General features: G+C 34.0%; 1 protein-coding gene and 1 pseudogene across 2 annotated transcripts in view; one reads left to right on the top strand and one right to left on the bottom strand.

The window, feature by feature from the left end:
* The window catches only part of ZDHHC17 (zinc finger DHHC-type palmitoyltransferase 17), a 101,414-nt gene that overhangs the window by 43,384 nt on the left and 34,302 nt on the right, over positions 1-23,728 (bottom strand). For both annotated transcript variants that reach the window (XM_028531666.2, XM_036018650.1), the window contains exons 3-7: positions 16,586-16,708; positions 9,497-9,574; positions 8,831-8,975; positions 3,535-3,599; positions 2,719-2,881 (exon numbers count right to left, since the gene is read on the bottom strand). In XM_028531666.2, the coding sequence (XP_028387467.1) occupies positions 2,719-2,881; positions 3,535-3,599; positions 8,831-8,975; positions 9,497-9,574; positions 16,586-16,708 (574 nt within the window). The remainder of the gene's footprint in view (positions 1-2,718; positions 2,882-3,534; positions 3,600-8,830; positions 8,976-9,496; positions 9,575-16,585; positions 16,709-23,728) is intronic.
* Positions 18,717-21,692, top strand: LOC118499007 (annotated as a pseudogene).

Consider the following 23,728-nt stretch of genomic DNA (forward strand, 5'->3'; position numbering starts at 1 on the left):
TGGTCTGTTCCCCCTCTAACTCCTAGGCCCACTGATCCCCCTTTACCCTATACCGGAATCTATCATAAAGGGACACAATGAGTAACTATAAATGGATATTGGAAAGATTATTATATACTCCCCTTCTATGAGGTACTTAAGCGATCAGGGCCCCCATGGTGTTTGTTGCCAAAAAAGGTCAGACATCAAAGATGGAAACAAATAATAGAAATGCATCAACACTGAGGTGAATGGCAGGCAGCTGAATGGACTGAGCAACACAAAGATTATTACTTGCATGGAAAGACAGGGCTCTGGTGCTGAAGTGAGAAGTGAGAGACAGGTACTACCCACATTGACCATGAAAGCCTTCTGCATGGCCTTTGCCAATGAGCTAAAACAATCCCGTGCCCATCTGCATGCCCAGCTTGTGGCTTTAGAATATATAGATTAAATTCAGTTAAGCTTTAGGAAATTAAGGTGTTATATAACGTGGTAAACTGTGTTACTGATTAATTGCAAAGATTAGGAGCTAAAAGCCTGCATAATAATATGCAATGGACAGCTACTTCCTATTATGTCTGTGTCATATTTTCTGCAGAACAATGACAAAGCAAATATGCCCTAAGAGCCTCATTTTGATTGCTTTCACATATGCCACATGTACACACCCAACTGTATAAAAATAAAGAACTCAAGAGCCCAGCAGAGATGCCTGGCTGTTGAGCTTGAAACTGCACCTCTCGTGTCATTCCTGCGCCAACACCGTCCCTCCACTGGGAATCCCTGGACCTGCTGGAGCTGGACTCCGGCACCATATGATTTCACTCATATGTGGCATCTAATGAACAAAATGAACTAACAAGAAAAATGGGGATACACTCATAGATAGAGAGCAGGATGACAGCTAAGGCAGGAGAGGTTAAGGGGTGGAAGGACTAAGCAAAAAGGAAAAAGGACCCATGGACAACAGAAAAGATGTTTTTAAACATTCAAAATATATACACTATTAGTTTCAAACTCCAGAACGATGTAGTCATCTTGTCGTAATTCTTTGGTATTACTGTAATTTTGACATACTGATATGGCTCTTGACAGAGTGTGTGAAGACTCACACATCACTATTTGCCATATTGAAACTGGTTCTATCTTTTTAATAATATGCCACTAAATATCTTGAAAGGTATTCCTGGTGCACAATCACTTTAGGAATGTCTGTCTGGTAGCAAAGAAAAGAAAAATAGTACTCTAAAACAATTCGGGTTATAAAACATAAAGTAATCTCTCAGTTTTTTCTTAGGGGGTTATTGGTCAGATTTAGTCAAACTCCTCCTTCCTTTTCTTCTAGGCCTAACTTACTAATTACAGTGTTACGAACCTTTCAGAGTTTCCTATTTAAAAATGTTTGGAAAAGCAAGAATTCATGTCTACAATTTCAGAGTGGCAAAGAGGTATACTACTCAAGTCATGAAAACTAACTTAGAAGCTCAAAACTATACAACATTCAGTCAGTCAACAAATACTTAAGAGTGTCCATCATGTGTCAGGAACTATGGTAGAAACAAGAAGACTATACATTTTGAGAGAGAGAGAGAGAAAGATAAAGAAAGTACATGGTTTTCTCAATTTCTTAGTTTCCAATGAGATTTTATATTTACTTTATAAATATTGTCAATATTTATAAATATTGACTATATTTTTAACTAGACTCATATCTAAATACTGATTATATTAACTGAATTGAGAGTCTTATAACTAGTCTAAGCTACTTCATTTTAATAGTTTAACCTTCACTTTTTAGAGGAACCCAATAGAGAAAGAACTAACATTGAACCATAAATCGATACCCTGATCCAGCAGGAGATAACCTACTTTTTGATTGCCATTTCAGATAATTATATGGCTTGAATCCCTTTCATATTTAATTAGCACATATCCCTTGGAAATTTAAAAAACATGACTCAGAAAAAAATATGACTTATACTCAAAATTAAACAATATTTGTCATTGGCACCAAATTATTTATGAATGTGAATTACTTAAAGATGATGTTTAAAAGTTTAAAGTCATTTCACTGAAAGAACCTGTTGCTGAAAGATGAGGTAGATCCTTAGGCTTTAAAAATGAGAATGGTTACCCAAAATGTAAAACTACCAATAGAAAATTCTTACAGGTATTCATAAAATATCTACAAATCTCTAAACGCTCAGAGTATAACTGGTAACTGAGCTCTGCTTAGGCAATTCCTCATCCTTCTCCTGGAGGAGTCTGTTGGGAGAAGAGGGACTCTCCTATAAACATCATAAAGGTGTTTACCACATTTAAAGGTCTTGACTTTTAAAAAATAAGACAATAAATGACCCAGTCATAGAATTACTAAAAGTTACCATGATGTGGTTTAACTACAAACTTGTGACTCTCTGTAATGACCTTTTTAAAGAAACCAGAAAACTGTTCCCTTCAGCTATAAAAATACAGATTATTTACTCTCATTTTCAAAAGTAAGAATTCACTAATGAAAAGGCCACCAAAATCTGAAAATTACTTCAATACTAAAAGATGAAAGCAAACAAACCAGTGTTTCAAAATAAATTCTTGTATGGATGCAAGTAGGTGAGTTTAAATGTGAAGTTTCTTCCATCTTTGACAGTCTGTGAAAGAACTTGTTTTATTAAGAAATTTACTTCTTAGTAACCACATTTCACACAGCATAATAAATATAGGATATTTTTTTTTTACCTTGATGTTTTGAGCATCAACATTAGCTCCAGCTTCCAGAAGAAGACTAATGACTGTGGTGTTCCCTGCTAGCACTGCCCAATGCAAAGCAGTGTTTTTGTGATACTTGTCACCAAGGTTAACTGAAACATTGAATGTTAAAAGCAATCTAGTTGGATCCACACTGAAAAGGAAAAAACAGAACAAAACAACAACAACCCTAATTTCAATTATAGAACTCATTACAGACACTAAACTGATTGTGGTTATATTTGCATTCCATCTTGGAACCCTTCTAACCTATACTCAATAGCTTTATAATCACTAATGAGATAACATTTTAATAGGAAGTATTAAGTATGTGCATCATCATATCAAGAAATATAGTTCCACAACAGAGAATACTTGGTCCTGATATTTTCTTGTTTTGATCTTGGAATTATGTCATTAATATCTATATAATTAAAGTTACATTTGTAATTTTAAATCTAGATTGCTCCAAAAATGATTTAAGGCAATTTACTAATATATTAAACTTGCCAATATGCAAATCATATGAAAAATTTATTTTAAAAAAATCTTCTTCCATTCTTAAAAATTGTTGGAAAAAAAAATAGATTAAGGCACTATAATTACCAAGGTAAAGGTAAGCATATAGATTCAAACACCAAAAATGGTAATTTATGTTATATGTACTTTGTTATATGTTATAGGTTATATGTACTCATATTGAAAAATTTAAATATTAATAAGTATAACATTAACTGATTTTTTATCAGCTATTTTACATTTTATGTTGAAAATTATGTGAATAAGTATTTTATAATGGTTACATACCTATGTGTTCTATAAGCTGCCCACATTAAAGGTGTCATTCCATTCTGATCCATCATATCTACATCCTGATAGAGTAAAAAAAAAAAAAATAAGTCATGATAAAATCTCTAAGTTCCTACCAAATTTACTTGGAAAAATCTAATTTACACATCATAGGAGAAACCAATATAACACTACGCAATCATGTGTGATTTATGAAAATTTTTCTTATCAAAATAAAATTATTTATTTTCATTAAAAACTTTAATGTGTATATAAACATTTAATTGATGTATATATTACATATGTATTTAATTAACATATATAGTTTTCCTTGTTAAGATGCACTACTAATCAACCTTTCAATATTTTGCGTTTAAAGATCTTGACTTACTCTTGATCTTTCAGCCACAAAGGATAGATTAAATGATCAAAGTCTTTGAAAACTTATTTATACTAATTCATGACAGAAAGGAACAATGAAACCTTGTTTATTCCTAGGTATTTCAAAACAAAGAAAGACCTTTTTAATCAATTTTTAAAATTTTTTTAAAAGGCAAAAAACAAAATAAATTTAAAATTTTAGTGTTTTCTTTTCATGCTTTCATTATAAATATGTACTTTTAGAGTTAAATAATTCTGCAAATTTTCTGGTAAAAAAGCAATTCTCTGCCTTATTCCCCACTATTTTCACCTTTTTAGTCCATTGTTTTGGTATTTACATCCACATCTGAAAATAAGATATGTGGATCGCTGCTTTTTCAATTTTCAGTTTTAGACATTATCTTCTGAGACTCCTCAGTGTGCAAAATGAGAATTTCTCTCTTTTCTCTCCTTGTCTTATCACATCACAAGGATACACCTTTCCTATTCTTTCCTCTCAAGAGCTCTATTGTAATTTTGGCTTTAAAACATTTATGTTTACTTTATTATAAATCTGTGACTATTCCCAGCAAAATCATGTAGTAAAACCATGATTACTTTTCCTCCCCTACCCAACTATTTGCTTTACTTGGTACTATATTTTCCCGCTTTGGCTTCATTTTTTTTTCCCCTTTTAGCAAACTGAAATTAAAACTACCACCTATTCTACCAAACCTCTTCCCTAGTTATCTAAATCCTCTTTCATGACCTTCTGATGTATCAGGAATTCTATCAGTTTCACTTCCCTACAGTTACCTCTACTAACTCAGTCCAATCTGGATCAATAATCCTACATGACTGAGGCATCTGTCTCATTAACTGGGAGTTCTTTCAGGCTCAAAATTATATTAAATTCTTATATTCTCAGTGCCGGGCAGAGCAGATGATCAAAAACCATTCATTAATTGAAAAGACATGTTTATCTATCTACTCTTCAAGGCTTGGGAAAGGCACAGCCTCAGAATAAGACAGGGCTTCAAATTCCTGGCTCTACCACTTAATAGCTATTAAGATTGGCAAAATTACTGAGCCTCAGCATTCTCCTCTAAAAATATAAATACAAATAATGGCTTCATCAGACCCTTGTAATAATTTAATGGAATACTGTATATACAGCATCTAGTCCAAAGCCTGGAACATAAAAAGACATTCAACAAATATTAAGTTTCCTCTTCCTCCCTTCCGCATTTCTCATTCCTGAATTACATTAAACCAGCAGATCTAATCTGAGCTGTTACCTAATTTATCAGTCATTGGAGAGAGGGCAGAGCTATAGTGAGTATGCTTTAAAGCACTCATGCAGCAGTTCTCTGTGAGCCAGTACTATGAATGGGAATATGTCTCAAACATCAACATTATCCAAGTGTATTGAAGCAGGAAAAAAGCTGAGAATCACTACACTGGACAAACTAGAAAATATGTGTTTGGATTCATCAGTTCAGTCCTTCATCATGAATACTCTAATTGAATGTTATGCCGTATCTATTACAAATTCATTTTTGGATTTACTTTAAGTACTTTGGGGAACATCCTATGTAACTTGAAATACTATTTCCAACACTACATACATTGACTTTTTTCAATAAAAATCTTTTTAAAAATGACAAGCTTCCTTATTTCTTACATGAGAGATAAGGGCTGTGACTTATTTTACTTCCTTCACTGTCATGATTTCAAGCTCAGTGAAATCTGAGGCTTAATTAAAACAAGCAGGTAAATTCTTATGTTTAAGTTTCTTCTTTTTGTGAATTTTTCATATTTATTTTAAAAAGTGATGGTATAAAAAATATCAGTAAATAAAAAATGTAAAAATTATGCCACATCTCTAGAGTACTAAAAGAAAAATAAAATTCAACCTTTTCTCTCTTTGGGTCGGAATTTAAAACTTGGTACTTCTTTTCCAAGTTCAGCCTGGATGTATGGGTATTCTCTATTAGGAAGAATTAACAAGCCCAGATCAAAAGCTTATGGGAATTCCATGATCAACAGGGATCCATAACTTAGCATTTCCCTTTTTTCTCCTGAAAATCATCCAAAAAAATTGGTAGTGAGCACTAAATATATTTAACAGTATAACTAAAATGAAACACATGTGAAGAATAGAATGACAAACTGAACTGAAATGCTATATCCCCTAAGAATGTAAAATTGATCCAATTAACAAAACAAATGGGGAAAACAATGGAAAAGGTTGAAAAAAGTATGAGTGCCTAATTTGTAATAGCTGCAAATCAAAGGATATTATTTAAACCTGAAAAATCAAGTAATAGATTTGTAGTTATACTTATCAGAGCAAAGTTAATACTAAGAAAAACAATATTATTGACTAAAGTCAGTGAAAGGTAAAAGAAGAAATAAAAACATATTTATTTCTTATGGTTTATAATTGAGAACTAATCAAAACTAATAATATTTGATTCAACATCTGATTGAAGAGAGAGAACTGTGTGAATGAGGAAAGGATTTACCAAGCAGAAGAAATAGCAAGCACAAAGGTCCTTAGACAACAGCATATCAGAGCTGCTCAAGAAACAGCAAGACTGGGATGGTTAAAGCAGAGTAAGTGAAAGGGACATGATAGAATATACGCTCAAGAGGTATCCATGGCTAGATCATATATAGTTCTATAGGCCAGGGAAGGACGCTGGACCGCATTCAAAGTATGATGGAAAGCACATTAGATGGGTGTGCTTTACAATATATTAACATATATGTGGAAAAAATAATGAAAAAATTCATGTTAAACTGATAAAGAAAGTAGCCTCATTGAGGAGAATGAAGTAAAGGGAGAAGTGAGATTTCATTTTCTAACTCATGCTCTTCTATTATGTTTGAACATTTTACATTAAGCATGAGTTACTTTTGTAAGCAGAAAAAAATTACTTGTGAAAAAGAATTATTTGCTAGGCATTTATTATCACCATCATGCATTTATTGTACAAAATGTGACTGTCACAAGTAGAAATCTCTGCCGTAAGAATTTTATAGCCTACATCCCAGACTAAAGTAAAAAAATTACTGAAATCATCCAAGCTCCAAGATCAATAAACTAACAAAAAAGACCATGAAGACTCCAAAATTTATACCACTTTTCTTATCCAGTTAAAACTGAAAAAAAGAGAATGAGTACTACAAATTTATATCTGCAATACAGAAGCCACTAGAGGTACTGTCAGGTACCATCTACTCCTTCCACCACCTGTCTAGAAGAAACTGTGGGAGAATAAGGATAATCCCCTGTGGTAGCTGGTCTCCAAAGATGGCCCCCAGTAAACCTCACCTCCTGGTATTCAAGCCCTTGTGTTCCCACAGTGAACATGGTCTGGCTCTGTTACTGGTTTTAACTGAAATAATGAAGATATGTTACTGTGCTTGTTCAAGACCTAAGACTTAAAAAAGGCAGAATAGCTTCTGTTTTTGTTCTGTTGGGACCTCTCAGCCACAACGCCAGAAGTCCACTTCCCCTGCAGGAGAGACCACATGGAGGGGTAGTGTAGAAAAGAGGAAACTGCATGGTGAAAAAGACACAGGCCAAGCTGTCCCAGCATTCTAGCTGAGCCCAGCCTTTTAAACATTCCTACGAGGTACAAAGTTATGTTTAAATGAGCTATCTTCTAGCTCAACTGAGCCCCTAGATGACTGCAGCCCCCCGCCATTATCCAAATTAGAAGAACCACCTAGTCAAGTCCAGTCAAAGCACAGAATTGTGAACTACAATAAATGGTTGGTGGTATATCACACCATAGATTTTGGGGGTGGTTTGTTAACACAGTAATAGATAATAAACTCTCCCTTCCAACAATTAACTTAACCAGTCTATGCCTCTTTTCCTAAGCTATAATGCACAACAGATGACTATCATTGCTCGACACTGGCGAAAACAAATATAGGATTCATAAAACAGATCCTATTCAAATTCTAAATCAGCATAAAATTTAACAAAAAAAAATTTTTATCCCCATCTGAGAACATTTTTTCCCATTGATTTTGGGGGGTGAAGTGGGGAGAGAGAGAAACATCAATGCAAGAGAGAAACATCAATTGATTGCCCCCCATATGCACTCCACCTGGGGATCAAACCAGCAACCTAGGTATATGCCCTGACTGGGGATCAAACCCACACACTTTCAGTTTACTGGATGTTGTTCCAACCAACTAAGTCACCCAGCCAGGGCATAAATAAGCTTAAAATTTTAAATTAAAATAACAAATATATGTTAATTGTAATGAATTAAAATACTTTGTCTTACTCTTATGATGAGATCCTTAGCTATAAACTAATGTTTAAGTATAACCAGAGAAAACACATGAAAGAAAAACTGAGTGACATTACTTTTAACAAAATGCATTTGTTACAAAAACATGGTACATATAAACTTATAATATTTAACATTACTATAGTCAATGCACATTCAGGAGAAAAATCAGAAGAACCACTTAAGTCATGAGGAATTTTCTGACCTGTATAAAGCTGCATTATTTTATTTAGAAACTGAAAAAGTGATCTTAAAGAATTTATTCTCAAGAGGTACTTAATATAGATATAGCCAGTTCTATTCTCCAAAGAAGTTTAAATGAATTCGGATGACATATTTTTAAAAATACCTTAATTTTCTCCCATATTTCCTGGGGTTCGTCTCTATCACTATAGGAAATAAAAAAAGCCCAACTTAATGGACTATGATGTGGTTCATGATTCCTTTCTCATTTTTATGTTAACGACATTAAATATTACATAGCTAAATATCAAACTATGTATTTATTAATTCTCTCATCATTTAGAAAGTGTTATTTAAATATCATTAGGTTGTTAACACTTGTAACATCAATGATATCAGGCACTTAACCCATGAAGATCATCTGATTGAAATCCACACCACTGTGATTTTTTTACCTGTCCTTTCGCAATGAGATAAGCAACAATTGAGGTATGTCCAAACTGAGCAGCCAGATGAATACAGCTACATCCTTCTCCATCAATTAATGAAGGATCTGCACCATATTTCATTAGTTGCACAACCATAGATAGATGGCCTTGTCTAAAACATAAAAGAATAAACACTTAGATATATGGTTAATTCAAATAGTATCCTCTGGAAAGTTTTTTTTAAATAGGGTAATGATGAAAGACATAACACAAATATTTTTTTCAGTTATTTTATATCAGGCATATGTCAAGACACATTTAGGGTACATGGCTCTTAATTCTATATTCTATTCATTTTATTCCAAAATGATCTTAATAATTTCATAAGCTGGGCAACTTCTTTAATTGTAAACATATAAGCTGCAAAAGTACTGTATTTACAAATCTAAAGTTTAACACAAGCATATAACTAACTGGGTTTAATATAAGCATGATTAATTCCCCAAGGACATTTTGGACAATAAACTAATGCAGGTAACACTGAGCAGCAAGATATTAGTATAATAATGATGTTAATATACTATAGACATAATAACTTCTCCCATTCATTTTAGCATATCATTAAAAAAAGTTGCTTAAATATAGCCCAATAAAGAAACCAAAGGGGAAAATAATCAAGAAGCAAATTTAAACCTTGTGGCCCAATGTAATGGAGTTGAATTTAGGTCTCCTCCAAGCTGATCCACAATAGCACCTTTCGAAATGTAGTATCTGTAATACAAATTTTAAAATAATTTAGAAACTTTTATTTTCAATTTTAAGAAATTATGTGAAAAATAAAGAAAAAATGTTTTCCATTTTGGATCTCATGCTAGTTTATGCCTTTGAGAATGTTTTGTGATAGTTTTAAAAAAGTATATTTAGAATTTAATATCAAGCACATCACTTTTGTTTTAGAAGTAAAAGAAAAAAACTTTTTAAGTTACCAAAAAAAAATAGCAATACCAAATAACAATCATATAAAAAAGCAAGCTCCCCCGGCAAAAATCAAGCAGCCAGAGGACTATAAAGATTTGGTTCAGAGAGCAGCAGGTAAAATCTTGGAATTAGAAGAGCTGTAGAACATGCTAGACACTTAGTCTATCATGGGTAGAAGCTCAATTTTTTAAGCTTTAGTTACCTCACAAGATTACTTTAGATTAAATCAAACAATATACATGAAAGAATTGTATAAATTATAAGGTATAACAGAAAGATTCTTTATCATGCCTTGTTTGTTATGCCTTTAAAGCTGTATTGCTTTAAAAAAAGAGAGCAACCTCATTGCTTAATATATTAATGTCATTAACACCTTGATATTCTGTAAAATGAAGAGGACCTAAGCCGTTTCTTATAATGCTTGCTTTGGGAATAATCGATGCAATGACTCTTGGATATAAATGATTTCATGGCATTTTAATGTCAAGTGCTTGATGATATATGTATATTACTGAGGCTCTTAAATTGTCCTAAATTTAATATAATCACTCTTTAATATACATATTTCTAAAAATTTAGTATACTCATAGTCACATGCTTGACTTGGAAATTTTCTGTGTTATATAAATATTTACTAAACTGGTGCTTATAAGGTATTATGCAATGGAGAGCCCAATTCCACTGTCATGTAAAATAGTTTGAAGTCACTTAAAATATTTCCAAACTAAAATACTTTCAGTCAAAAATATGAGTTTTAAAATTTTATTTATAAATTTTGAACAAAAATACAGAATGCTTATAATCTGAACACAGACATTTAACTGTTTCTAAATTGTTTCTTAGGGTACTTGGCAGACATTATATACTGCATTCTGCCATGTATAATGCACTCCCCTGGAATGTGCACCCACATTTTTGGTCTAAACTTTCAGAAAAAAAATCTTTCATTTTAATTTTTTAATTCAATTTTTAATTTATTTATATTTAGATACTTAGTTTTTGTATCATAAAGAAATTTTAGTATTTATTTTTTAACATATTACAAGAAATCTTATGTAATAAATAATTACAAAACACAAGGTATTTCAGGTGCTACCTGAAACAGATACTAGGTATTTCAGGTGCTACCCATATATAATGTGCATCCTTATTTTTCCCTCAAAAATTTGGGCAAAAAAAGTGTGCATTATACACGGCAAGATATGGTAAGAGATGAAAATTGTATTTTGAGTACAAAGAGAAGTACAACTTAGCCAAAGAACCGCTTTAATAGAAAATATTTTCTACAAAATTCCAACTGGATTTTTTTAACCGATTTGATTATATTCTTTATAGTCAATATCTGTTCCTGAGAGTTATTTTTACTCACATTTCAAATACTTGCTAGGGCTATGACAATTAGTGATGTCCAACAGGGTTCTGAAAATATAACTTTTTTCACAAGGATAGGGATACATTTTTTCCCCATGTTGAAAAGAATCACGTCTATTACCTTTTCATTATAAACTCCTAGAAGAAAAGTACTATGTTTTTATGTTATTCTTTGTAACTTTAAGACTCTAGGTCAAAGCTACACTCCTGAGAAGACCGTATAATTCTTATTTTTAAACTCAAGTTTCCCTGCAATACTAGAAGAAGGTTGTTATCAAGGATTGTGACTGCAGTACTAATGATCCTCAGGTTTTGAGAAGGGACCATAAAAGAACAAGAGGTATTGAAGTATTTGAAAGATGAAAAGCAAATAGCTAAAACTCAAATGTCTCCAGAAGGTAACATCAATGGGGAGCAAACCAGATATATGTTATAAACCCTAGAAAAAATAAGGAATTGAAATCAATTGTTACCTCTGAAGGAAGTAATAAGGAGCTGGACTGTAAATAGAAACACTGGTTAAAAGTCAATATATGTTACTGTAAAATTGTTTTTTAACCTATACCCTCACTGAAAATGAGTATTTAACATCACAAACAGGCATTTCAGTAACCTGGAAGCACTCAAGCAGCTGAAAGTACCAGAAAAGTATTCACTGATTTAACAATGCACTGCACACTATACTGTTAAATACTGTTAAATCTTAAAATGTGACTATTTGAACTTTTAATATCATTGTAGTAGTAATTCAAACTCTTGTTTTAAATTTCAGGTTCATTCTCATGTCCCTAAACTTCATTATACAATGGTGACTTAGGCTTCAGCCTCAATCTCATGTTGATTTTTTAACACTCAGCCATCAGCCTTTGACAAAAGGTATGTTCGGTTTACCTTCACCTAAGAAGTCTGAAACTCCAGAAATGAAATCAGAGAACCATAAAACATTTTACTAAAAATGTAGCAACTCAATGAAAGTTTACATGCCGAACAGCAAGAACCCCAAGCCATTTCCTCACTCAGGTCAGCTAACAGCCAGACAGATGCAGAGGCCCTCCCCACAGGTTAGAAGATTCTTCTCTTAGAGAAACTGAACAACTCCAGAGGAAAAACCTCCAGAAATGGATATTTGGGAGGCTCCTGTTGTAAACTCTCAAAGTCCCACAACTTACAATCAGTTTTTATAATGCCTATTTGGTTAAATAGGACCAGATATAATTGAGTAAAACTTCAAATATGGATGAAGACCAATAAAACAGGAAACCTAAAATAAACAGACAATATACATTGAAGAAAAACTTAACAGAAGTTATAATTCATAGCCTCTAAAAATAAAAGAATATAGATATAAAAACAAAACATTTTTTAAAAGGGGGGGAACAGAAATCAAGACAGAATGCTTGAAAATTAAAAATGTGTTAGATAAAATTAGAATTAAACAGAGGGATTAGAAGCTAAATTAAGAAAATCTCTCCAAAGTACAGCTGTTACACTGGGAGATCAAAGGCAGCTGGAATAAAGTTAAAAAAAAAAAAAATGAATATCTGGTTGGTTCCAGTATCTGACAAATAAGAGCTCTTGAAAGAAAAAACAAACAAACAGAAAAGGAAAACAAGGCACTCCCAAGGGTGCAATGCAAGAATACTTTCCTAAACTAACAAGACAAGTTTCCAGGGTTTAAGTGGCGAATTAATGCCCATAAACCAGATTTTTAAATAATAAATAAATAGAAACCTATCAATGCATGATAAACTTCCACAAAGTTGAAGATAAAGAAAAAACTTACATACTGCCAGAAGAATAAGCCACACACACTCACATACACACACACACAGTGTGTGCTCAGAAACTTATAAGCTCCATCTTTTTTAAATAAAGGCCATATTCTTTAATAAAGTGTTTATTTGAAATCAAACAAAATCAGAGACTATATGCATTATTAGCTGTTGTTAATGAAGAATCTTAAGGTAACAGTAGACTGCTTAAGAGACTGAGCTCATCTTTTTCATTTTATTACATTAAGGTAGAAACTGAGAAGCAGTTGAAAGACTTTCAATTAAAAACATTAGGAATATAAACCTAATCCAGGCTGAAGATATCCTCCTTTCCAAATTACATTAACTTTATATCTTATCATGAAAGTGACCCAACTACTTTGCTTGTAGAAAGTTCATTTAATACATCCTGATGAAATCTATCAGAAGAAACACTTGCCCATGGGCCTCTTGTGCCCCTTTGACTTGTTGGGTGTATCAAAAATGCAAGGCCCTACCCTCCATTCACACAGGGCATTTGTTAGAGTTATGTTTGAATCAGGCAACCTTGAGAGATGAAGTAACATCTTCCCCTGGGGCACAGAGCAGGCTTGCTTACCACTTACCACTTCAGTGCTTCATAATAGCACTGAATTCCCCAAGCTGCAACATAAACCCACTCTGTGCACTGTACCCATGTGGGTCATAGCAAGCTACTCTCACAGGACCCAAAGAGCAAGAGGGTGCTATGCAAATATTATGTTCATGCTATCTGCTATGCTATGAATAATCAAGACCTCTGTCTCTACCTGAGTCATGTATCTTCTGCCAGCATCCATGAAATAGCAAGATGTAGCTTTTAACGAGGGTGTGATTCCAGACCCAGTAGTGAAAATTAATCTTGAGGTTATGAATACCAGTTGTTACTCACCCTATGTTTGTTTTAGGAGAGTAGCTTGCTAGACTATGTACTGTTAAGAAATTAAGTTTACCCACCTGAAAAAATAATGTATACAGACACTGTGATTTTTAACTCACTCTCTGACTTTATTTTGTAACTTCACTAATCCGTAAGTGGTATGGAACAATTTGTAAGGCATGCAGCATCAAGACTTTTTGTCTATATTTCTCACTTTAAACTTTTTTATATATTTCTAAATACAAGACAAATGTGACTTTTTTACTCAATAAAATGAGATCAAATATATCTCAACTATAACACTTGAAGCAAGAAAATAACAAAGTAATGCATTAAAATTTTGAGAAAACTACTTTTAATCTAGAAGTCTATGCTCAAATAACCAATAAGGTGTGAAGGCAGAAGATATTGTAACTTCAAAACATTTACCTCCCAAGCACTCTCCTCAGCAAACAATCAGAAAACATGCTTTACAAAAACCAGGTAGCAAACCAAAAGAGATAAAAATCTGAGATCCAGGAAACTGAGACCAACACTGGAGCAAAGACATTTTCCAGAAGGATGTCGAAGTAAAGTGGTAAGACAATTGTTACATACTAGCTCTAAAGAGCAGTCTGGGCTGGAGCAGAGGGTGGAGAAATCCAGGAAGAACTGACAAAATTATCTGATATTGTTTACATACAGAGGGGTTTTATAACTCTGAGAATATGGTAAGAATTAGTTACAATGTATAGAAAATTAAACAAAAAAAATGAAGTAACTGTTACTTCAGGCAAAAATCAGAATTCTACAGGAAAGAACAAATAATCATTGAACACTTCTGGAGTTAGCAGTGAGAATTTACATACTAACAACAATTTAAACTTTGCATAGTGATTTAACTGAAACTCCAATAGAGGATGGAGCAAAAAGTATTAGTGGTGAGGTGATCTGGAACATCTAGTATTCCCAAATAGAAAGTCAAAATATAATAACTGATAAACCAGAAAATAACAGCATAGAAGTTGACAATATTTGTTAAAATACAAAATTCACCTTTCTAACTTACTCCTAAGATATCTATAGATAGGTAGGAACATCAGCAAAATGATAAGTGAACAAGTACAGCACTGTCTATAATAATAAAAACACCAGAACCAATCTATGGGGAAACCATTAAATGAGTTAAATCCACATAACTGAATATTATACAGCTTTTTAAAAAGAATAATACAGCTCTATTTGTAGTAATCTGAAACCTCTCAAAGATACATAAATTAAATGAAAAACAAAATAGTTTGCTATATTTCTGTAAAAAATAATGTTCTAGATAAAAATAGCAATACAAATATATAAAATACAAGAGCAAATACTGAAAGAAACAGCTAAAGTACTGAAAAAAAGTTGCTTTGGGGTACAGGACTCAGGGAGTGGGGAGGGGTTGTTGTTTCCCATTGTAAACCTTTAAGTAGTATTTGATTTTTCAAATCATTTATGTACTATTTTAATTTAAATACATTAATTGGGAAACTACAGAGGATGTGAGAGGCTGGATAATCTGAGCCAACTTCCCATTAAAGAAAACTGAGAAAGCTCAACAAAATATAAGAGACATTTCCTAAAAAGCACAGCCTAAGAAGAGTAAAAGCATACACCAGGCCAAGATTCAAGAAGGGGTTAAAACCTAGAGAAGTGAGAAAACCACTAGGGCACCAGCTGCCCTAGAGACAAGGGTGGGGTCCAAAAAGCAGCACTGTAGTAGTAATTAAGAACTAGAAGTAAAACTGGCTCTAGCATGGTCTTCAGCCACCTGAGTGATCCAGAAAATGTAAAGTCTTAAAATGAAGTTACAGTTGGGCCTAGTAGAAACAAATGGAAGTACCATCTTAGACCTCAACATCATTACTAATGAAGATTAAATAAAAACAGAGGGAAGGTTAGAGACACATGAAGGAAAAAAAGAAAAAATAATAATAAAAATATGCTCACTGGAAGAAACTGATTCATGGAATTCCATGCTTTCAGTATTACTTGCTTATAATCATCAGAACTGTAACAGCAAACAAATTCTTTCACCTGACATTAATATCCTACTTGCCCATAGACGTTGCATGCTGTACTTAACTGGACATTTGCAAGCAGTTCATTTCATATGTATGTATTTATCTGAAGATCTTATGTCCACATTATAAGACTAATAAACCAGATTTACTAAGAAAGATTTTTAACACCTGACTCTTGCTTATTTAACTACCTTGCTGATACTAAATTAGCAGATTAACAGTAACAAAAATCATTTTATACTTAGTATGTATTCATCACCTAGCAAGTATGAATAGTTAAATCAGACTATTATTACCTACTATCTTTTTACCCCCTGTCTTTCCTTTTGTAGCTTTTCCCCACAGAATTCCCATTTAGAATGTGAGCTGCAAGCTGGACTGCTGGAGTTAATGTCCTGACTCCAAAATTTATTAGCTACATGTCAACAGTGGCATATTTAACCTTTTTATGCTTCAGTCTCCACATCAGTAGGACTGCAGTGATTGTTATTTTTCATGTAAGGTTATTTGAAGAATTGAAGTTAAAGAAAATATACATGGAAAAGCACTCAGCACAGTACCTGGAACATAATCATTTAATACATGTTAAAAATTTTTTCAGAACAAAAGGTACGAGGAATTTACATTTTAAAAGCTATGATTTTTAGAAATTATTAATTTTTATAAGTTCTAATAATTTTATAGTAATAACTAATTACTTAAAAATACAGAAAACACATACTTGACTAAATCTATTCTATTATTGATGGCAGCCCAATGGAGGAGCGTAACATTTTCTTTGTCTGGTTGCCGTACATCGTAACCTGCTTCCACCAATTCTCGGCAACGTTCATATATTCCATATCTTGAAAAAAAAAAGAGAGATTATTATTACTATTTGACAAGAAATTTAAAGCTAAAAATAACACTTTCAGAAGAATGCTCCATTTTGATAACTGAAATTAAAATGGACTTTTCAACATAAAATGTTACTTTTAACATATCAATGTTCCAACAGTTTTCATTAATCCATTTTATAGTTTTGTGTCATTTGTAAGAATGCAATTATCTCATTAGGTGGAAGAGAAAAGGATATCAGAAATCAAACATCTATCAGTTGCTTGTTTTTATTTATATCACTACTTATTCCACAAAACATTTGAGGCAGCTTATAAAAGTATATACAAGTTTGTTAAAAAATATTCAAGATCCCTGGCCTGTGTGGCTCAGTTGGTTGGGCATCATCTTGCAAACAGAAAGGTTGCCAGTTCGAGTCCTAGTCAGGGCACATGCCTGGGTTGTGGGTTGGTCCCCAGTCAGGGCCCACAGGAGAGGAAAACGATCCATGTTTTTCTCACATTTTCTCTAAAGAGAGAAAGAAAGAAACATATCTCCCTTCTCTCTCAACTACAAAAAAGTTAAAAAAAATATCAGACATAAAAATAGTAACAAAGAGCATACCAATGATTTATAAAGAACATCAAGAAAAAAGGATGCTTTGATATTTATGAAGGCAAATTTAAGAAGGATGTGTGGGGGTAGGAAGTGAGGTGGGTGGGGGAAAAGTGTCTTGTGAGTTCAAGCCACTGAAACAGGAGAAAGTCTACTGGGAGAGTTCTAGGAAAGATGTTCACATTTAGTAAAGAACAAGGCACATACAAAGAGCTTGATCCTTTCCCACCTTTTTGCTTTTGGTCACTGTGAGACAGCATGAATATTTTTAAGCTTTTTATTATGAAAACTGTCAAGCATAAGAACAAGGAGAGAGAACAGCACAATAAACCAAGAACCCATCATCACCAAGCTTCAAGAACTGTCAACTTTATCCTAAACAAAATACTGCATCCTTGGAAATATGAGACACAAAAACAAATTTAAATGAACTTTGACTATATTTGTAATTTCTTAATTACAAATATTGAAGCAGTCTCCAAAATGGAGAAAGCACACCATAGGGTGAGGTTGGAGTAGGAGTGGCACATTAACGAAATATACAAAACAAATATTAAAATTTCTAACTATACTCATGTCTTAGCTAATACAGAAATTAAGCTTTACTAATATTTATGCAGTCTTCACAATGCTGCTCTCAATGGCTCTGTATTGCATGTGTATACACACATGTGCACAAAGTAATCAACTTAAGGGAAGAGAAAGTTTCACAAATCACCGGAGATGACAGCAGTATATTCTTCAGTTCCTTCTTCTTTTTCAAAACATTGTTTACATATGCCCAGTTAAGTGAACTAGGCATATTACCTTAAAAAGCAAAATCTACCTCACACTGTGAAAGAGATAAGTGACCATGAAAATGTTCTTAACCATTCAAAGAATTACTGGTTATTTTTTTAAGAGTTAGAAGTGAGCGTGCATTATCCCTTTAACAACAAAGACAAGAGTTTCAAATTGCTGGCTTTTAGTGGTGGCGGGTGGGGGCATGGGAATAATAAGGGCAAACAACTGTGAGTGGTATGCTATCAACCATACATTTTTAAAAAATATTTTATTTATTTATTTTTAAAGAGATCGGAAGGACAGGTGAAAGAGAGGGAAAAAACATCAATGTGTGGTTGCTTCTCACATGCCCCCTACTGAGGGCCTGACCTGCAACCGAGGCATGTGCCCTAAACTGGGAATCGAACCAGTGACCCTTTGGTTCACAGGCCAGTACTCAATCCACTGTGGCTCAACCATACATTCTTAACTGTGAGTAGTATGCTGTCAACCATATATTCTTAAGGTTAAAAAAAAAAATCATTAAAACAAAACACCTAGGGGAGGGCTGGGGGGGATGGGATGGGAGTAAAAGACAGAAAACTGTACTTGAACGACAATTAAAATTTAAAAAATCTAAATAAAATCAATTTAGGATCAGATTTCCCTATTACTTTAACACAAAATAGTAAACCATCTAAAATAACAATAAGGAAGCACATTTAACTACACCACTCTCACTGTAAATAAGATTAATGAAAGACATTAAAGTACATCTTCAATGTATACATGCAACATATATACCAATTTTCCTCCAAATTGAACTACAGATGCAATGAAATTCTAATTTAAATCCTAAATGAATTATCTCATGAAATTCCCAAGTAGAACCCTAAAATTCACTTGTGAGACTAAAAGGCCAAGAATAACTGAGACACTTCTGAAGACTAAGAAATGATTAAAACATAGTAGTACTAAACAAGATTAAGCAAATGTAATAAAAGAGTATTTAGGGAAGGACCAGAGAGTGAGATCAGCATCACTGTGGAATAAGACATCCATCATTTTGTCCTCCCTCCCACAATAATTCTGCATCTAATTCCGCAGAGACACAAGTACCTCTGTGGAGCTGGGGGATCCAGCACCATACACCAACAGAGCTGGGAGAAGTCTCACTCACCCATGTATTGGATATAGGGAAAGAGACCTCAGTCCCAGCTGTGGCCCCTGCAATGGTCCATGAGCTAGCTGGTTCTAGCCCCTCTCCACTGTGGTCTGAGAGCTCAGGAAAACTCTGGAAAACACTATCTTAAACAATCACTATGAGAAGGACTTTGTGGATGTCCCAGTTTCCAGAAAAGTTTCAGAAAAAAAAATATATATATATATATGTTTGGACACACTAGAGAGGAGTACTGAATTGTAAGCTACATGATTGGGGGGTGGTTGGGAGAAGCTTGGAGAGCTTCTGATAGGACTCTAGGAAGGTATTAAAGGGACACAGATCCCACCAAGGTCACAGTAGACTCCATCAAAAATACATAAAGAACTTTTACAAATTATAAAAAGACAAAAGAACCCAAGATGAGTAAATAATTTAAAATGGCAATTTACCCAGGAAGGCACTCAAATGGTCAAAATACATAAGAAATATATTCAACACCATCTGTAACCAGAGAAAGGACCATCAAAACAGAATTTCATAACTATCAAACAAACAATTATTAAGTATGATAAAACTAAAATTTAGCAAGAATGTAGTGAAAGAGAAATGTTATTCCTACAGTGGAAGTATAAACTGACACAGCCACTTTAGAAGCCAATGTGGCAATAACTGCAAGTGTTGAAAAAGAGCATCGTGAACAAGCCAGAAATTCCACTCGAGTTGTCTTTTTCAGGAAAACTCTTGTTTACACGCAAGGGAAAGAGGTGGAAGGGCATTCACTGACAAAATATTTGTAATAATGAGAAAGTAGAAGCAATTTTAAGTGTCTCTTCATAAGGAGTGATAGAATACAGTAGTCCCCCCTTATCTCTGGAAGCTACATTCCCAGATCCCTAGCAGATGCCTGGAACTGCAAAAAGTACTGAACCCTATACATACTATGATTTCTCCTATACATATGAATCCATGATAAAGTTTAATTTATAAATTAGACCTAGTGAAAGATTAAAACAATAAGAATAAAAAATAAAAACTGCAAAGCCTTCATGGCATGGCCATGACCACTGTTGCCCCCTGCCCTGCAGCTGCTGCCACCTCTGCTATCTGGGTCTCCTTGGCCTCGGGACCAGCTGCGTGATTAGACCACAATCATTACTGAGTAAACACATTCCTCAGTTCTGGAGCATTCTTGATCACACATTTATGGAGTTCTGAAGGGCAGTAGCAATTATTACCATGCACAGCATGGCTTCTATACAGACAAGTGAACTGTAGAAATTCATCACCAAGGGCTTCCACTAAGAAGCCCCCATAAAAGTGGTTAATCTGGACACAGAACTGTCGAATTGAAATTTGCAAAGCATTTTACAAGAGTTCTGACCTGGATGGGTAAACTTCAGTGCACTTCCTTTTTACTGCCTCAGTATTACTGGATTGAAGAACTGCCGCTGCTTCTTAGGAGGTTCATTTCATTTCCCATTACTCCCAACTTCATACTCAAAGCACTGAGAATTTCAGGTGGAGTATTTCAAAGTAGACTCAGTTTCTGCATCATTTCTGTATACAACGTAAAAATTCTTTCACAACCCCATTGAGTATTTTTAACTAAATTAACATGGTTTGAATGAACCTCCCAGCCCCTGGAAAAGTCATATATAAGAACATGAGATTTCCTATTACACACAATCCAACCAATGCAATCCTAAGCAAATAAACAGAGGAACTTAAGAAGTATGGTGTTACCACAATAGTTAGAGTATGTGAAGCAACTTACGACACTACTCTCGTGGAGAAAGAAGGCATCCATGTTCTTAACGGGCCTTTTGATAATGGAGCACCACCACACAACTAGATTGCTGATGATTGGTTAGGTCTTGTAAAAATAACTTTCATGAACAACCTGGTTGTTGTATTGCTGTTCATTGTGTTACAGGCTTGCTGGAAGAGCTCCAGTGCTTGTTGCCTGAGCAACAATTGAAGGTGGAATGAAATATGAAGACGTGGTGCAGTTCATAACACAAAAAGCAGTGTGGAGCTTTTAATAACAAGCAACTTTTGTATTTGGAGAAGTAACATCCTAAAATGTGGCTGTGCTTCAAAGACTCCAATGGTCAAAGACACAACTTGCATTCAATAAAATGGGTGCCTGATGCCAATGACTGGGAAGTAGAACTTGAGACAAAACCTAATTTGCCATACACATTAGCCAATATACTGGCATGGTGAATAAATTCATAGGGGTATTAAATACCAGTTTTACCAGGCCATAAGCTTGAAAGAACTGCAATCTCAGTGTCTGGGTTACAATTAACCTATTTTGACACTTAGCAAAAGATTCTTACTTTTCAGCTTTAAAATGTGCTTATCATTTGTACCAATTGACTTTTCCTAAAATCATGCAATATTGAGTTATATCTTTACATCTATTCCTATGCCAGAACCTTATCAAAATATATGAGATTTAGAAAGATTAGGTACCAAAATGTCCGGCACAATACTTCCAGAACTAAAATACCAGAAACTGTGAACACTCTGGACCTTATACAGTTTCTCCATTTAGTCATTTCAAATGTAGAAATTACAACCTATATGGTTATTTGCCTGCTCACTTTATGTTTACATCTCCCACATTTATATCAGGTTTGTCCAACTTTTTGATTTTTATACCAAGTCTTAGTGATTATTTAATGACTTTCTATAAATCTCACTTTGTGCTGTTATGGAAAGCCTCCATTTTGAAAATCTACATGGTACAGAAGCACATGTCTTTAATGGCTCCAGACAAAAAGCCTTATGGTTAATTTTAATGTTTGCACTTGGAGTAAAAGTGCAAGGGACAGCCTGAGAAAAGAATGGGAAGGGGCTATTACGTATTTTTAGTAAAATGTTGCCTCTGTCTTGTGTGGAAGAGGTAGAATATGTTCTTTAGTAAATATGTTTTTGAAGGTAAAGGTAGAGATGCTTAGTTGTAGCTAAAACAATTCTTAATCATAAAAATTCTGAAATTCTTGTATTTGTTCTCATATATTCTGAGGGTGTTTACCAACTTCTTTTTTTTAAGATATATTTTTAAAGATTTTATTTATTTATATTTTTAGAGAAGGAAGGGAGGGAGAAAGAGAGAGAGAGAAACATCAATGTGCAGTTGCTGGGGGCCATGGCCTGCAACCCAGGCATGTGCCCTGACTGGGAATTGAACCTGCGATACTTCAGTTCGCAGCCCGGGCTCAATCCACTGAGCTACGCCAGCCAGGCCAACTTCTTGGCCAACTCCTTTTTTTTAATTAAACACTTCTGAATTTTATTGTTGTTTAAGTAGTTTTCTGCCTCCCTGCCCCTCCCCACCAACCCAGCCATCCCCACCTTCCTCCCTGTTTCCACCTCCACCCGTTTTTGTCCATGTGTCCGTTACATTTGTTCCTGTAAACCCTTTACCCTTTTCCCCCCATTATTCCCTCCTACCTCCCCTCTGGTTACTGTCAGTTTGTTCTTAATTTCAATGTCTCTGGTTATATTTTGCTTGCTTGTTTGTTTTGTGGATTACGTTCCACTTACAGGTGAGATCATATGGTATTTGTCTTTCACTGCCTGGCTTATTTCACTTAGCATAATGCTCTCCAGTTCCATCTATGCTGTCACAATACCAACTTCTTTTTTTTGAAGTGTGAATTTGTTTTCCTTCCCACCCTCTCTTGCAAACAAAGTGGGTTGTCCACTAATGAATTGAGCAGACATCTAATATTTTATATGCCCTTTGAATTGTGTAACTTAATATTTGGGTACTTGATTTCTTTTATTATGCAATTGATAAAACAGTGATGTGTATTAATGCTAGTAAAACCATATGTATATACCATCTGGGAATGAGTGGTTACAGTTTTGTAGAAGAAATAATTTGTCACTGTTCACCAGCTTGTAAAAAATCTAGTGTGAGAGCTTAAACATCTGAATAAATAATGAAATACAAAAAATAAATATTAAAAAATAAAAACAATTATAACAATATACTGTGATAAAAGTTATATGAATGTGGTCTTTCCCTCATGCTCTCAAAGTATCTTATTGTACTGTACTCATCCTTCTTCTGATGAAATGATAAAATAATTTAAGTCCAGAACTTTTACCTTTTTACTTAAAGGAAGCACTTTAAGGCTTTGTTTTGGCATATCCGAATTGCCAGCATCCCTACTCTTGTGCTTCGGGGCCATCATTAAGTAAAGTAACAGTTACTAGGAAACAAGACCTGCAATACCTCCACAATGGATCTGATAATCAAGATGGCAACAAAGAGACTAACAGGGCAGGTGGCTTACATTGCACAAATATGCTGGACAAATGAATGATTTGTGTCTGAGATGGCATGGAATGAGATAGCACGAGATTTTATCACAATGCTCAGAAGAGCATATGATTTAAATTTATAAACTATTTATTTCTGGAATTTTCCATTTTAATATTTTTAGACGATGGTTGACCATGGGTAACTGAAACCCCAGAAAGCAAAGC

Source organism: Phyllostomus discolor, chromosome 2 (assembly GCF_004126475.2).
Source record: "Phyllostomus discolor isolate MPI-MPIP mPhyDis1 chromosome 2, mPhyDis1.pri.v3, whole genome shotgun sequence".
NCBI lineage: Eukaryota > Metazoa > Chordata > Mammalia > Chiroptera > Phyllostomidae > Phyllostomus > Phyllostomus discolor.